This window comes from Micromys minutus, assembly GCF_963924665.1.
Source record: "Micromys minutus genome assembly, chromosome: 5".
NCBI lineage: Eukaryota > Metazoa > Chordata > Mammalia > Rodentia > Muridae > Micromys > Micromys minutus.
Window position 1 is genome coordinate 63,422,291 of NC_137974.1, and position 16,978 is coordinate 63,439,268.

The 16,978-nt window shown below is 33.8% G+C and overlaps 1 protein-coding gene across 1 annotated transcript; it reads right to left on the bottom strand.

The window, feature by feature from the left end:
• Nucleotides 1-213: 213 nt before the first annotated feature.
• On the bottom strand, nt 214-13,399 carry DEFB110 (defensin beta 110; the record flags this gene model as incomplete). Its single annotated transcript, XM_080916966.1, has 2 exons — nt 214-347; nt 13,345-13,399. The coding sequence occupies 2 exons, from the start codon at nt 13,397-13,399 to the stop codon at nt 214-216; spliced, it is 189 nt and encodes a 62-aa protein (XP_080773092.1).
• Nucleotides 13,400-16,978: the final 3,579 nt, after the last annotated feature.

A 16,978-nucleotide genomic window follows, 5' to 3' on the forward strand; every position in this document is an offset into this window, starting at 1 on the left:
ATATTCATATCACTTTTATTGCAAAAGACAATACTAAATAACAAAGTAGCTAGTCTTCAAAAAATGCAGGGAAATATGTACTCCAGTGTGGCTATACAACAGTTTACTTCTCAGTTCTCAAACTTGATGGCGTATGCATGGATGAACATTTGAATTTGGCTTTAATGCACTTCTTTTCTGGACTTGACAGTGAGTAGTACTTGTGTGTGGCAGTTAAATGCAACACTGGTTCCTCCATCTGATACAGTATCCATAATCAAACTCATCAAAGTCACAGAAGGCCTTACACGTTCCTTGCACTTTTTCACATCTTTCTATTCTATTCTTGATGTCAATATGACTTCTGGCTGCAATCAAGGAAAAAAATACATGAAAGGTAAAGAAAACTCTCTGGAAAGAGTAAGACCAGTAGGCGGGGAACAAAAGTGGAAGTCAGGGATGTATATGGTCAAGATACATTTTATACATGCATGGAAATGTCCCAATGGAACCATTACTATGTATAATTAACAGATGCTAATAACGATGTAAGAAAAAAATACTTTGATAGCTATATCAAAACATGCACACACATATATGACCTTATCTATATATTAATTATCTGATATAAATTCTGATAAGGAAATAATGGGGTCAAAGAAGAGGGGAAAGTCTTTTAGCTTAGTCACAATTCATCAGTCATTTGGAGAAGGGAAGAATCTACAAGCATCTTACTTGCTGCACACCAGTGCTGACCTTGAAGATCAGTAACACCTTAAATATACCTTTCTTATTCTCCACTTACTAAACCAACTAAATGATATTTATACTTTTCTGCAAAGATTGCATTTTACCATTTTAAGGGACAGCCATTGTCCTTCATATCTTGGCTAAAGGGCTTTGCTGTTCATTCCAGAAATTTCCTTGTATTTAATTACTTTTGAGTTATTAAGGTTATAATATAATTACATCATATCCTTGTATGTTTTCCTCTCTCCAAAATCCTTCATGTATTCCTTCTCACTTTCTTTTACATTTATGGCTTTTTAACACTGCACCTATGTGATGAAGTAATAGCAAGATAGTGATTATGCCAGACTTGCTGGCAGTCAGTTACTTGGGAAACTGCAATTTTGCCTATGTACAAATAAATGCAAGTGTAGCTGTGCATTTATTAACAGATGAAGTTTCATACAATGTGGCTTTAATGAACCATCTAAAGAGAAAAGAGGTATTCTGAGATTCTGTAATCATTACTTTGCATGTTAAGCTATATTAATACTTATTATAGAAATCTCTGATAAAGTTATAAAATTTAAGTTATGTTTGGATGTTATTGTTGACAAAGTAATAAGTCAAGTTTTCCTTTAGAATAAAACATACTTTAAGGTCAGATTTTTTATTTTCCAGGCTTTATCGATGTACTTACTATTTTGAGTCCATTATTCTATCTATACAAATGTTTTAATAATATTCACCCGAAATATATGTCAGATAATAGCCATAAAGAAAAAGTGTAAAACAATTTTACTACAATTTGAAGAATAAACGTAACCATGTTAGGATTCTGGCCATGGCTATATTTCTATGAATATTAAATTTTACACAATTATAGTTAATGTGTTTTAAGGGAACAAAGACTATGCTTAATGACCTTTTTTTACTCTCTTTTAAAACCTTTTCTGGTACTTTAGCAAATTAAATTTCTCACTTTTTTCTCAATTATTTAGATGCCATCAATTCATAAAAATGGCTTATCTTAATCATTAGTCATATAATATCACTGATATTTTTGTTTTATTGTTATTGAAAAGGCAACATCCAAATTCTATAAACTCACATGATTTGGAAACAAAAGATGTGCTATGTAGTTGGATCTTTAAAAATTTTCTGTGCATCTGTGTGCATGGCTTCATGGGTAAACATACACAGGTGTGTGTGCATGCGTGCAGACACCCAATGCCAAATCCAGTTGCTTTTCTACCTCCATTATTGGGACAGAGCCACACAGTACCAAAACCATACCTACCTATTGGCTATTTAATATACTTTATTATGGTAAAGACCCACTGCTGTTATATCCCAATATCTGGGACTGTAGGTGGGCCAGCACATACCCTTGTTTTTATTTGGTGCAGAGGATGAAAACACTGGTCCTTACACTTGAACATCAAGCACTTTCATCAACGAGTCATTTCTTGTGCCTTCTCTCTTGTTTTTAAATCTTAGGTGTCTATTATATAACAGCACGATTGACATCTTATCATTCATATAATTTTGATGGGAATGACATTATTATATTAATATTATATTAATATTATTATAAATATTCTTATAAATACTCTTAATATTCTTATAAATACTCATCAATTAATATGCATGTAAAAATTGTAAATTACTAGCCAAACATGATCCACGAGTATAAGACTATCCTTTTGATGTGACTGGAATCAATAGATACATATCACACTAAAATCAAAACAGGAATTGAGTAGAATTCCTAGAGAAAGAGGACCAGTGATAACTAATTTTGATGAAAAAGAAAGCCTCAAATTACCATTCAAACCTCTATAAGGAAGATATATTTCAAGAGGTTTCTGGTAGTCTTGACTATAAATATGGTCAAAGAATACGGTAACCATTAATTGTCAGATCTATGACTTAACCTTCATAGGAAAAACTTGCAGGTAATCAAGAGTTAAAAACTCAGTACATTAGAAATAATCTTAGTTTCATAATTTCTTTAGTGATTGACTTCTTCATTGTATCTAGAGAAATATTATCTTATATTACCAGTTACTTGGTTTTTTTTTTGTTTTGTTTTGTTTTTTGTTTTTGTTTTTTGTCTTTTTGCCTTTTTGCTATTTTGTTTTTTCCTTTCAGATCTCAAGATCACACCCAGGGCCTTGCCCTTGCTAGGCAAGTTCTCTACCACTGAGCTAAATCCCCAACCCCTATCTTATATTACTTTATCTACCTATCTATCATCTATCATCTCTCTGTATAATACACACACACACACACACACACACACACACACACATTTATATATATGGGTGTGTCTATCATCTATCCATGTATCTATTATCTATCATCTCTCTATGTATATATATATATATATATATATATATATATATACATATATATACACACATATATATATATATATATATGTGTGTGTGTGTGTGTGTGTGTGTGTGTGTGTGTGTCTGTCTGTCTGTCTGTCTGTCTGTCTGTATGCATGTGTGTATGTATGCGAATATTTCCTATTTTCACTCTCTAGCACATCACCTTTCTTTTAATGACTTTTCATTTAGTCTGGTGCTCTGGGAAAAGAGACAGAACTGAAAATCTGCAGAGGTAAGTTTGAGAAGCCCTGTGCTTATACAGGATATATGTTGGCACCAATACAGAAGAAACTCCATGCTCTTTCAAAATAAAATAGTAGTGGACTATTCCTCTAGGCAGTCAATTTACTGTAAAATATTTGACAAATGATCGATCTATGAGAGTTCAGCTCTTATTGAATCAACATTATTGTGAATTTGACAAGGTATGTAATAAAGTATGTAAGCCATTTTTTTTGTAGTTTAAAACTTACTAAGAATTCAACATAGAGCACTTCAGTGTGGTTGTTCCTTCTTCACTTTTGGATTCACAGTAAATTTGACCTTAAGTGAAGCATTCTTCATCAGAGGTTAAGCTTGTCAATTGAAGTGCAGAGACAGCTTTAAAAAGCATTGTCTGGACTATAGTATGAACACAAACTTCTAATTATGATGTCTTAGGAGACCTTATATATTCTATATCCCTCATTGTTGGATTTATTTTATCATGCTTACAAATTTTGTTAAAAGTGACCAAATGTCAATGTAATAGGCACAGAAACATCATTTTATATTTGATAAAAACTATGCGTAATTCTTCAGTAGCTCTCTAATTATTTCCTGTGTCACTAAAACAAAATATGTTTTATGTTTATCTTCTGAACTGTAAAATGTGATATATAATATTATTCTATTTCAAGTCATTGTATGCAATCATATGAGATGAATTTACCCACATATATTTGAGTTTATAGTTCTCAAAATCAATTATTCATTTTTCTCAGTATACAAGATTTATAGGTTTGTGGCATGTTAAATTAATCTTTTAACTTTATTTTTTCACTTTTAGTTTCCTAAAGAAGATTATTTCTTTTAACTCATATATTTTTATCAGTAACTAAGGAGTGGTGAGCCTTATTTGAGATGAGACCATAAAATAAATCTTGGCAAATGAAGTTTGCTACTCTGTGTAAGAATTATAAAATAAATGCTAAGTCTAGGTTAGTTGTCAAGAAGTTTGGTAGAGAATAGAATTTACACAGATTATTCTAAAAATAAGAGAATTTAGAACATTAAGACTTATCAAGTAAAATTACATTCAGTGACTGAGTTTTCAAGGAAAATTTTGAACATTAAAAGTTTCTTGTTTCAATATGCCAACAATGAGCAACAATAGAGATCAAGGCTAAGAAATTTTTGGTTCTTGCAAAGATTTTATCACAGCATTCAATCTAGTTTATAATTTGAAATTCCTTGCCATCTCCATTCCTAGCTGTTGTTCTCATTTTATCCCCTCATTCACCCAACTGAACATTCTTAAGAGACATCCTAAGGCTTTTGCACCATGTGAACCTAGCTGCCAACATCAATATCTGGAACTCTGAAACCCTGAAGATGCTGGAATAATGCCATACAGACCATAGGAGAACCCAAATGCCATTCCAGTTTACTATATCCAGCAAAACTCTTAACTACCACAGAGGGAGAAACCAAGATATTCCAGGACAAAACAAAATTTACACAATATCTTTTCACAGATACAGCCCTTCAAAGGATAATACATTGAAAAATCCAACAGAGGAATGGAAACTATGAACCAGAAAAGGCTAGAAAATAATCTTCTTGCAGCAACCCCCAAAAACAAAACCACAAAAACATAATACTACCACTAACAACAAAATTAACAGAAAACAATAATCACTATTTCTTAATATGTTTTAACATTAATGGACTCAATTTCCCAATAAAATGACATAGACCATTAGATTGGATTCTTAAACAGGATACATTTTGCTGCTTAAATGAAACTCATCTCAGCAATACAGACAGGCACTACCTCAGAATAAATGGTTGGAAAAAAACTTTACAAGCAAATGGTCCCAAGAAACAAGCTGGAGTAGCCATCATAAAATTGAATAAAATAGATTTTCAACCAAAGTTATCCAAAAAGATAAGGAAGGACACTTTTAACATTTCACAGGAAAAATTTATAAAGACAAACTCTCAATCCTGAACCCTCTTCCAAAACTGACCATGTAGTCAGATACAAAACACACCTCAACCGATATATTACGATGAAATAATTCCATGAATCTTATCACTATGGAATAAGGCTGGTCTTCAATAACAAGAAAAACAAAAAGCTCATATAAACATGGCAGCTAAACAATGCTCTAATCAATGATAGCTTTATAAATGAAGAAATAAAAAAATTAAAGACATTATAGAATTTAACAAAACTGAAGGCACAACATACCTAAATTTATTGGATACAATGAAAGCAGTGCTAAGAGGAAAACTCATAGCATTGAGCACTTCAAAGTAGAAACTGGAAAGAACATACACTAACAGATTGACAGAACAACTGAAAGCTCTAGAACAAAAGATAAAATAAAATAAAACAGATACACCAAAAGGAGTAGACAGCAGGAAATAATCAAACTCAGAGCTGAAAACAACTGAATGAAAACAAAAAGAACTATACTAGAAATCAGCAAAACCAAGAGCTGGTTTTTTGATTAAACACCCAGACAGACAATTGAGAGGGTACAGAGAAAGTATCCAAATTAACAAAATAAGAAAAAAAGGAGACATAACATAGAAAATGAGGAAACTCAAGAAATCATTAGATCTTACTACAAAAGCCTATATTCAATGAAACTGGAAAATCTAGAAGAAATGAACAATTTTCTAGATAGATACTATGAACCAAAGTTATACCAGGATCAGATAAACCATCTTAATAATCCCATAACCTCCTAAAGAAATAGAAGCAGTCATCAAAAGCCTCACAACCATAAAATGCCTAGGACCAGATGGGTTTCATGCAGAATTGTATCAGAACTACATAGAAGACATAATACCAATACTCTTCAAACTATTCCCTATAATAGAAACAGAGAGAATACTACCCCACTCATTGTTCGAAGCCACAAATATGCTCATTCTTAAACCACACAAAGACCCTACAGAGAAAGAGGACTTTAGACCAATTTCCCTCATGAACATTGATGCAAAAAATACTCAATAAAATTTTGCAAACCTAATTCAATAATACATCAAAACAATCATTCAACATGATAAAGTAGGTTTCATTTCAGGGATGTAAGGATGGTTCAATATACAGAAATTCATCAATGTAATCTACCGTATAAACAAACTTAAAAAAAAAACCACATGAATATCTCTTTAGGTGCTGAGAAAGCATTTGAGAAAATTCAACACCCCTTCATGTCAAAAGTCTTGGAAAGAGCAGAAATTTAAGATTCATACTTAAACATAATAAAATCAATATACAGCAAATCAGTGGGCAACTTCAAATTAAATGGTGAGAATCTTGGAGCAATTTCACTAAAATCAGGGACTAACAAGGCTGCCCACTCTATTCCTAACTATTCAATATAGTACTGGAAAGAATAGCCACAGAATTCAGTCAGCAAAAAGAGGTCAAAGGGATACAAATTGAGAAGGAAGAAGTAAAAATATCACTATTTGCAGATGATACAATAGTATACTTAAATGACACCATAAATTCCACCAGACAACTTTTACAGCTGATAAACAACTTCATCAATGTGGCTTTATATAAAATTAACTCAAACAAATCAACTGCCTTTCTCTAATTAAAAGATAAACAGGCTGAGAAAGAAATTAGAGAACAGACATTATTTACAAAGAGTATAACATACATTGGGGTAACCCTAACCAAGGAAGTGAAATATCTGTATTACAAGAACTTCAAATTTTAAATAAGAACATTGAAGAAGACATCAAGAGATGGAAAAATTTCCCTTGTTAATGGACTGGAAGGGTCGCTATTGTAAAAATGGCCAACTTGCCAAAAGCAATCTACAGATTCAATGCAATCTTCATCAAAATTTCAACTCAATTTTTTATAGAGTTAGAAACTGCAAGTAGAAAATTCATTTGGAATAACAAAAATCTCATGATAGTGAAAACTATTTTCAACAATAAAAGAACTTCTGGGGTAATTACTATCCTGGACTTCAAAATATATTACAGATCAACGGTCTTCAAAACCATATAGTTTTGTTACAGAGATAGGCAGGTAGATCAATTGAACAGAATTGAAGACCTAAAAATGAACCCACACACCACACCTATGGTCACTTGATCTTTGACAAAGGAGCTAAAAACATTCAATGGAAAAAGGACAGCCTCTTCAACAAACTGTGTTGGTGCTACTGGCAGTCAACATCCAGTAGAATGAAAATTAATATATTCTCATCTACTTGTACAAAGTTCAAGTGCATGTGGATCAAAAACCTCCACAAAAACCAGGTACACTGATGCTATTAGAAGAGGAAGTTGGGATGAGCTTAGAACACATAGGCAGAGTAAAAATTTTCCTGAACAGAATACCAATGATTTATGCTCTAAGATAAAGAATCCACAAATGGCACCTTATGAAACTGTAAAGTTTTAGAGAGGCTAAGGGCATTTTCAAGGAGACAAAGAGGCAGCCAACAGATTGGGAAAGCATCATTACTAATTCTGCATCCGATAGAGTGCTAATATCCAATATATACAAGGAACTCAAGGATTTATACTCCAGATTATCAAATAATCCTAATAAAAGTGGAGAAAAGAGCAAAAAAATATAATTCTCTACTGAGAAATATTGAATGGCCGAGAAGTAACTAATGAACAATCCTGAGATTCCACCTCATACCAGCCAGAATGGCTAATATTAAAAAATTCAGGAGACAGCAGATGTGGCCAAGAATGTGGGGAATGAGGAACAGTCCTCCATTGTTAGTGGGATTACAAGCTTGTACAGCCACTCTGGAAATCAGTCTGGAGGCTTTACATAAATTTGGACATATTACTAACTGAAGACCCAGTTATTATACTACTGTACATGTATCCAAAATCTGCTCCAACATATTACAAAGACACATGCTCCAGCATGTTTATAGAAGCCTTATTTATAATAGCCAGAAGCTAGAAAGAGTTCAGATATCCTTCAACTGAGAAATGGATACAGAAATTGTGGTACATTTACATAATAGAGTACTATTAATCTATTAGAAATAGTGACTTTATGAAATCCCTATGCATATGGATTTAAGTAGAAACTATCATCCTGAGTCACAAAAGAACACATATAGTATGCCCTCACTGATAAGCATATACTAGCCCCCAAGTGCTCTGAATGCTCAAGAAACAATTTACAGACCTTATGAAGCTCAAAAAGAAAGAAAGCCAGAATGTGGATGCCCTAGTCCTTATAAGATTGGAGAACAAAACACTCATTGGAGGAAATAAAGGGTCAGGTAGAGGAGCAGGGACTGAAGAAAAAGATCAATCAGAGACTGGCTCACCTGGGGATCCACCCCATATGCAGCCACCAAATCCACTAACTATTGCTAATGCCAAAAGGTGCTTACTGGCAGAAACCAGTTATGGATGCCTCCTCAGAGACCTGCCAGAGTCATTGAGAAATAGCTGAGGATGCTTGCAGCTAACCATCGGACTTTAATAAGGGGACCCCAATGAAGGTGCTAGAGAAAGAATTGAAGAAGCTGAGAGGCTCTCCAACCTCATGGTAAGAAGAACATTAGTCACCAACTTAACTCTCCAGAACAACTATGGACTAAAATACCAACCATTGAAAACACACGGAGAGACCCATGGCTCCAGTTACATATGCAGCAGAGGATAACATTGTCTGGCATCAATGGAAGAAGAGGCTTTTGGTCCAGTTAATTTGTGTTTTTCCAGTGTAGGTGAAAACCAAGGCACTGACATGGAACAGGTGATTGGGAGAGAGTGAGCATTCATGGAAACAAGTGGAAGGTAATGGGGGATGGGAGTGGAGGGAGGGGGATGTGATTTTATTTGAAATGAAAATACAGAGAATATCCAATAAAAATAGAAAGTTTGGGTGAATATCACATGAATTTATTGTGTTTATTTACAGGAAAAACACACTGTTGTGCTCAGCAGCTGGAAAGTAATCTGAGGCTAAATAAAGTTTAAACAGCATTCACACAATGTGCAAAGATATGTGTTGCTGGCTTATGTATATCTCCTCATATAATATCAACTCTTAGGAGTAAAGAGCAAATCTAAATTACAGAGCTTAGTTTATATTTTGATACAAAAAACTATATTGATATTCTCCATTCTGAATTGCCCCCCATCCTTCGATCCCTATTTTCCTCCATTAAGTAATAAATTTGAATAGACATTAATGACAATTTTTCCCTGGTATTTTGTTCTCATTGCCTTGGTTATTCTCTCTTAATCCCTTTGTCTGTCTTGAAAATGATCTGTGTTCTCAATAGCTAATCTTAAATTTTATTAGTTTATACATTTTTATAGAGGTTATAAACTAACAGTCTATTTCTACTGGAAGGCTCTTTCTCAAGGGACATTCCCTTTCTTTGCCTTAGGTGTTTCCATCTTATTAATACGTCATCTATTGCCACACACAAAACCCTGAGTACTGTTTGAGGAACCTTCACAATATTGTCTCAGCTTATTTTTCAATATATTAATTAATGCATGAGCTAGGACCACTTCTGAAAGGTTCAGGATTAAATCATATTTAATTATTTTTGCTTTATGGAGACACACAATTCTTGAAAATCCTGCTGGGAAGACTTAATTAGACTTGTTCTTCTTCTTGAGTAATGTGTCTCTTTTCGTCCTCCATCTTTAATTCTAGATGCAGCAGTGAGTTCCAGGTCTTATGCAGAAAGTAATCCTAATTTCATTTTCAGAGCACTGAAGTTTACAGTGACCTTTACGCTTTCTGCATTCTTTCCTCAAATCCAAGCTACCATACTCAGGATAACTCTCTTTGGCTGTAAGAAGGAAAGAATGACTACAATTAGGCATCGACGTATGACATAGCCATAAAGAGATCATTCTAGCGACAAAAGATTATAGGATGATTATTCTCAAATGGGAGGAAAGTTTAAGTGAATATAACAAATATTGTATTGGGACTCAATAGTTCTTTGAAAATTAGTGGGTGGTAATGGCTCAAGGACTGTTCCTGAAGACGGTGGAAAAACAGACTTTACATTGGCCTTCTCTCTGCCACTGTTCCTAGAATTAGGAATTCCCTTTTCTGCTCTCATTTAAAAAGAACCCGAATCCTGGGCCTTCATTAATCATTACTAAAATGTTCACCGGCAATTTTACTTTATATTTAAAAAATTTAGAATTATGCATTGATAAACAAATAATTCAAGTGCTCACAACTTTCCTGGACATTTTATAATTTTCCCCTCAAATGTATCAGTTAAATCATGTACATATGTGGCAAGAGTATTGGTCAAAGAGGAAAGGGTAGTGGAAGAAAAAGAGGGAGGGAGGGAGGAAAGGAGGGAAGGAGGGGAAACAGGGTTTTGACAGTTTGGCTCTACCATGGCTTCTAAATTACTGCACCACTGTGAAAAAAGTTGCTTAAAATGGCATTCTTCACATTTTTGCTTGTTAATTTTGATAATATCAGCAAAAATTGGCCTAGCGGCCAAATTCACCCTACCACCACTTTCTTATGTCGTATGATTCCATTGACCCACGCTTATTTCCACATTGTATATAAATGTTTGTATTTCAGTGAGAGATAAGTTTATAGGCTTCATAAAAGCTGAAATACCTGCTTACTTTACTTCTTTGGAAAAAGGGAGTTTACTAACACTGCTTTTTGTTTCCTTTTGAATCAGAAAAAAAAGCAATTGAAGAGTTTGAAGTTTGTGATGAAGAGTTTCTACCAGTATTGAAATTTTGCTATGGTTAACACTGTCATGTTCTTGTATAGAATTATGAAACTGAAAGTATACTACAATACAATAACTTAATATGATAGAGAATTTGTTTAAATTTTATATGAACCTATAGCAATATACAGTATAAACGAGCAAAATGATTAAAAAATAATTCTATTAGCTACAACTTCCCTTTGCATTCATTTGTTTATTCATTCATTCATTTATTTAGGTTACCATAAATGTTTTTGTAGGATTAGAAAAGTGTAAATATGTTCTGTTTAATGCAAAAATATGTTGTTCCATATTCATCGAAAATATAGAATTTTTAAAAATGCCTCTTGATAATAAAACAAATTCCAGTTTAACAGAAAATGATGAAAAATGAAGCAACAAAAATTATTTCATTTCTAGTGTCTAGGACATGTAAAAGAAAGCTGTTATACAAAAAGAAATTTCTTCTATGGAAATTTTAAGGACATTAGTTAGTGGTAATAAAATAGGCATTGGGTTATACAAAAAGAAAGGCAATCAGAACTTTAGTAGATATAGTGGACTGACCTTGAATTAGTTACTGGGAAAAATGAGAAGTGAATCAAAATAAGTTGTATGTATTATTATATTAAAATTAGAAAATTAAAAAATAGTCTCCATAATTTTAAGAGTGACACACACAACATTCTATATATTTAAATATTTACTTATTTTTATGTTTGTATTTGTCCTTGTGATAGTATATATGCACAATACACACAAAGTTTCATATAAAGGCCAGATAGAGAATTAGACCCCCGAGAGTTGAGGTTGTAGGTTGTGGGTCCTGTGGACCTATACACTAGATTTCTGTTACAAGTATAAGCACTCTTAAACACTCAGTCATCTACGCAGCTCTTGTGATGTATATATTTATTTATTTTAGTTCTATTTCCATATATTGGTGAACTATAAAAAATAAAACCTATTAATTACTACTTAAAATTAAATTTTACCTCTCCTGAGTTTGAAAATGACATAGTATCCAGACATAGTGATAGTAACTGCTTTTGTCTGTAATAATGAATTTCTAAATGAGTTTAGTTCGTGTATAATTTTTAAAAAGCATACCTTTCTTTTGGAAGTAAAGGAAATAATACATAAAGAAATTGATAAACAATATAATTTATGCCACTCTTATCTAAATGACTTATAATTTCCAAGCCTGTATTGATTACTAATTTTTCTCTTTTTTGAACAGATATATAATCAACTAGTTATTAGTGATGACATCTGAAGGGGTGTTCTGCAAAGAAGATAAAGATTTAAAATACATTTCTATATTAAATTATTGCAGAAAATATAGAAAAACTATCAATTACATTTTGGAGCCCAAATAAAGCCTAGAGTTCATGGTGGGAAAACAGTTTACAATGAATGAATAAACTGACTGATTAAATAATATAAATAAATGATCAAAAAAGAGTATTCTTATTTTGTATTTATGAAGTTAATACATGCATAGCACTTCATAGGATAATCAGCATTTTACTTTTATATGATGATAGGGATAGTTCATGGGTTAAAAATTCACCTAAATGTACTACATGATCATGGCAAGAAATAATTATTGCTCTAGTCATAAAATTGTCATATGAATGACATTAGGAATTATGTGGTTGTGCATAACTCTGCATCAGGCTGGAAAAATTGTACAGGGAAGAAAAAAACAGGTAATGCAACCAACTGTCAAAACAAACAAACAAACAAACAAAGTACCAACGAGGGTCATAATTGTCTTGTAATTTTGAGAAAAAGAATGCTACAAAGGACTTCACTAATAGTCTATTACTGAAGAGTACAGTTAAACTGTAGTAAATATTTTAACACTGAATTATTTATACCTTGCTATTGATGATGCCCAACAATAATTTTGCAAAACAAAGTAAGGGGGATGACTATACTTAATTTTTGTTCTACAATTTGTAATTATTTTAGATTTTAATATATTGGAGTATGAACACAGTAGGAGCTAATCCCATTATGTGTTATGATGTTCATATGCATAATAATATCTATAAGCATTAAGAAACCAGTATCAGTAAAATTGTATTGACTGAACTATATTTTATTCTTGCCATAACAGGTTTCCTCATAGTAACTGTTTACTGTTATAGGGGCAAATCAAGAGGAGAATAGTCAGTCCAGTATAATAGTATTCTCATTCTTACAGTTTTTCTTTTACTATTTTTAACAAACAAATAAAAATGCCTCTCCAACTCCATTAGTAAAAGTACTCCTGACAAATGTTTCTGGATTACCTGTTAATATTGTGACCCAAAGGAGTAGAATAAAGAAAAGTAGATGAAACTTCATGGTACAGTTTCTCAGGCAAGAAGTGGCAATGGATCTTCTTTTGAAAGTCAGTGTTTTGCAGCCAGGAAACAATGAATACTTCTATTTATAGATCTTCTGAAAAAACATCCTTAACTACTGAAGCTTGCAAAAACCAAAATTACTTGTCTGTGTGGGTGATTCCTTCCATTTTCAAAGAACATTGTCATAAAATTATTCATAGCAAATTTCCTTAAGAAAGCAAAACTAATAAGATCCATTTTAATAGAGCTTGACAATAATCAACCTTGTTCTCCACTATTTTAATAAGAAATAGTTGTTTTAAATGGTTTTTAAAATGGGAATAATAAAAATTGCAGCTACATGACCTCATGTATATGATGTGTGTTGAGGCAAATACTCAAATGTACCTGTTATTGTCATCATTCAGTATTGTCTCTTGGGGGTGTTGAAGCAGGAGATGTTGACTGATTTCTCATGCTTTCACAAGTTAAAATAACTAGAGGCCCAGAGACTAGGTGATTTATTTCTATTCTGAGATCCAATCATTTATATGTAACATAAACAGGAACTCTCTATTCATTGATGATTGTAGAGAAGACAACCAATTCGTTGATGATTGTAGAGAAGACAATGCTGTACTGGGTGTGGTACACACTGAGAATGTCCTGGCTCCCCATCTTGCTGATGCCTATTGAAAAAACCCAATGAGTTAATATTTAAAATAAACCTTCCCCTTAGACTTTCATCATTCAACTTTCTTATCAGCTTATTTTAATTACAAAGCATTAATTAATGAGAACATTTTAATCATCATGTTTTTGGCATAAAATGCAATTCTGTTATTTAAAGAGGTTAGATTTTGATAGTGGTCATTGACAAGTTAGGCCTATATTGGCACCTGGATTATTCATAAAAAGACTATGGGTGCTAGACACTCTGATAAAAGGGACTGGAGATGTAGCTAAGTTAATGGCACCCTGCCTTGTATGCACAATGTTTCTGGTCTTGATGCTCAAAATGGGCATGATGGCAGTTAACTGTAATTTTGGCATTTTGGAGTTGGGAGAGAATAAAACTTGAAATTTAAAGACATCCTTCACTACATATGCTTTAGGAGTAAACCTGAGGGGACAGCACCATCAGGACTCAGGGCCTGCTCACAAACTCATGAGAGCACCCAGAAGAGACTAAGGAGCACTCTCTCACCTGAGCCCAGAAGGAAGCCCCCACAATGAGCTCCCCACCACCCTTCTACTAACTATCTGGAGAAAAACCACCAAGACTCTCAAGGTCCAGGAAGCGTGGTGCTTTCTGAGAACAAGTCTGTTCTGGCCCAGGAAGAGAGCCTGGTCACTGCGATCAGGACTCAAGGCCTGTCACCAGACCACTGAGCACCCAGAAGAGTCTCAGGAGAACTCAACACCTGAACCCAAAGAGACAGAGCTGGGTCACCTTCATCAGAACTCACTGCCTACTGGCAAAGAGCACCCAGGAGCAATTTTCCTCCATAGCCCACTGGTCCTCAGACCCAGAGGAGAGACAAGCTCCAGTGAGAGACAACAACCTCACCTAACATCACAGATAACAAGATGACAAGAGGCAAGCACAAAAACCAAAGCAATGTAAACCAAGACAACCTGGCAACATAGTGGATATCACAAAACACCAGAAAAACAAGATATAGACTTAAAATTAAACTTCATGATGATGATGGAGGTCCTCAAGAGGCACATGAATAACTACCTTGAACAATTACAGGAGAACCAGAGAACAAATGTAAACAAGTAGAAGACCTTAAAAAGGAAACACAAAAATCACTTAAAGAGCTACAGGAAAACAAAACCAAACTGGTAAAAAAAATTGAAGACTGTACTGGCTGATTTTCTGTCAACTTGACACAAGCTGGAGTTATCATAGAGAAAGAAGCCTTCCTTGATAAAATGCCTCTATGAGATCCAGCTGTAAGGCATTTTCTCAACTAGTGATCAAGGGGGGAGGGTCCAGCCCATTGCCGGTGGTGCCACCCCTGGGCTGGTAGACACGGGTTCTATAAGAAAGCAGGCTGAGCAAGCCAGGGAAAGCAAGCCAGTAAGTAACATCTCTCCATGACCTCTGCATCAGCTCCTGCTTCCTGACCTGCTTGAGTTCAAGTCCTGACTTCCTTTGGTAATGAACAGCAATTTCGAAGTGTAAGCTGAATAAACCTTTTCCATACCACTTTCTTCTTGGTCATGACGTTTTGTGCAGGAATAGAAGTACTGACTAAGAGAGAAATAATAAAGAAATCACAAAAGAAGACAACCCTGGAGATAGAAAACCTAGAAAAGAGATCAGGAGTCATATATGCAAGCATCACCAACAGACTACAAGAAATGGAAAAGCAGATCTCAGTTGCAGAAGATAACATAGAAAACATTAAAACTACAGTCAGAGAAAATGCAAAAATCAAAATGTTTCTAAGCAAAACATTCAGGATATCCAGCACAAAATGAAAAGTCCAAACATAAGGATAATAGGTGTAGAAGAGAACAAAGACTCAGAAATAAAGGCCCAGTAAATATCTTTAACAAAATCATAAAAGCAAACTTCCCTAACCTTAAGAATGAGATGACCATGAATATACAAGAAGCCCACAGAAATCCGAATAGATTGGACTAGGAAAAAAAAAGAGAATGAAAACTCCTCCTGACACTTAATAGTTAAAACACTGAATATTCCAAACAAGAAAAGAATAATGAAAGCAGTAAGGGCAAAAGGACAAGTAACACATAAAGTCAGACCAATCAGACCTACACCAGACTTTTCAATAGAAAATATGAAAGATAGAAGATCCTAGACAGTTGTCATACACACCTCAAGAGAACACAAATGCCAGCCCAGGTATTATATCGATAAAAACATTCAATTACAAAACCACAATATTCCAAGAAAAAAAGCCAATTTACAATATATGTCCACAAAATTCAAGAAATCATAAGATCCGACTACAAAAATTTATACTCCACAAAATTGGAAAATCTAGAGGAAATGGACAAATTCCTAGACAGATACAAGATCCTAAAGTTCAACCAGGACCAAATAAACCATCTAAATAATCCCATAACACCTAAAGAAATAGAAGAAGTCATCAAAAGCCTCCCAAGCAAAAAAAAGCCCAGGTCCAGATGGGTTCAATGCAGAATTTTATCAGACATTTATTGCGGATATAACACCAATATTCTCCAAACTATTCCACAAGATAGAATCAGATGGAATACTACTTAACTCATTTTTTAAAGCTGCAATATCCCTAGTACTTAAACCACACAAAGACCCTACAAGGAAAGAAAACTTCAGACCAATCTCACTTACGAACATTGACACAAAAATACTCAACAAAATTCTTGCAAACCGAATCCAAGAACACATCAAAATGATCATTCATCATGACCAAGTAGGCTTCATCCCCGGAATGGAGGGATGGTTTAATATAAGGAAATCCATCAATGTAATCCACCATATAAACAAACTCAAAGAAAAAAATCACATGGTCATCTCACTTGATGATGAGAAAGCATTTGACAAAATTCAACACACCTTCATATTAAAAGTCCTGGA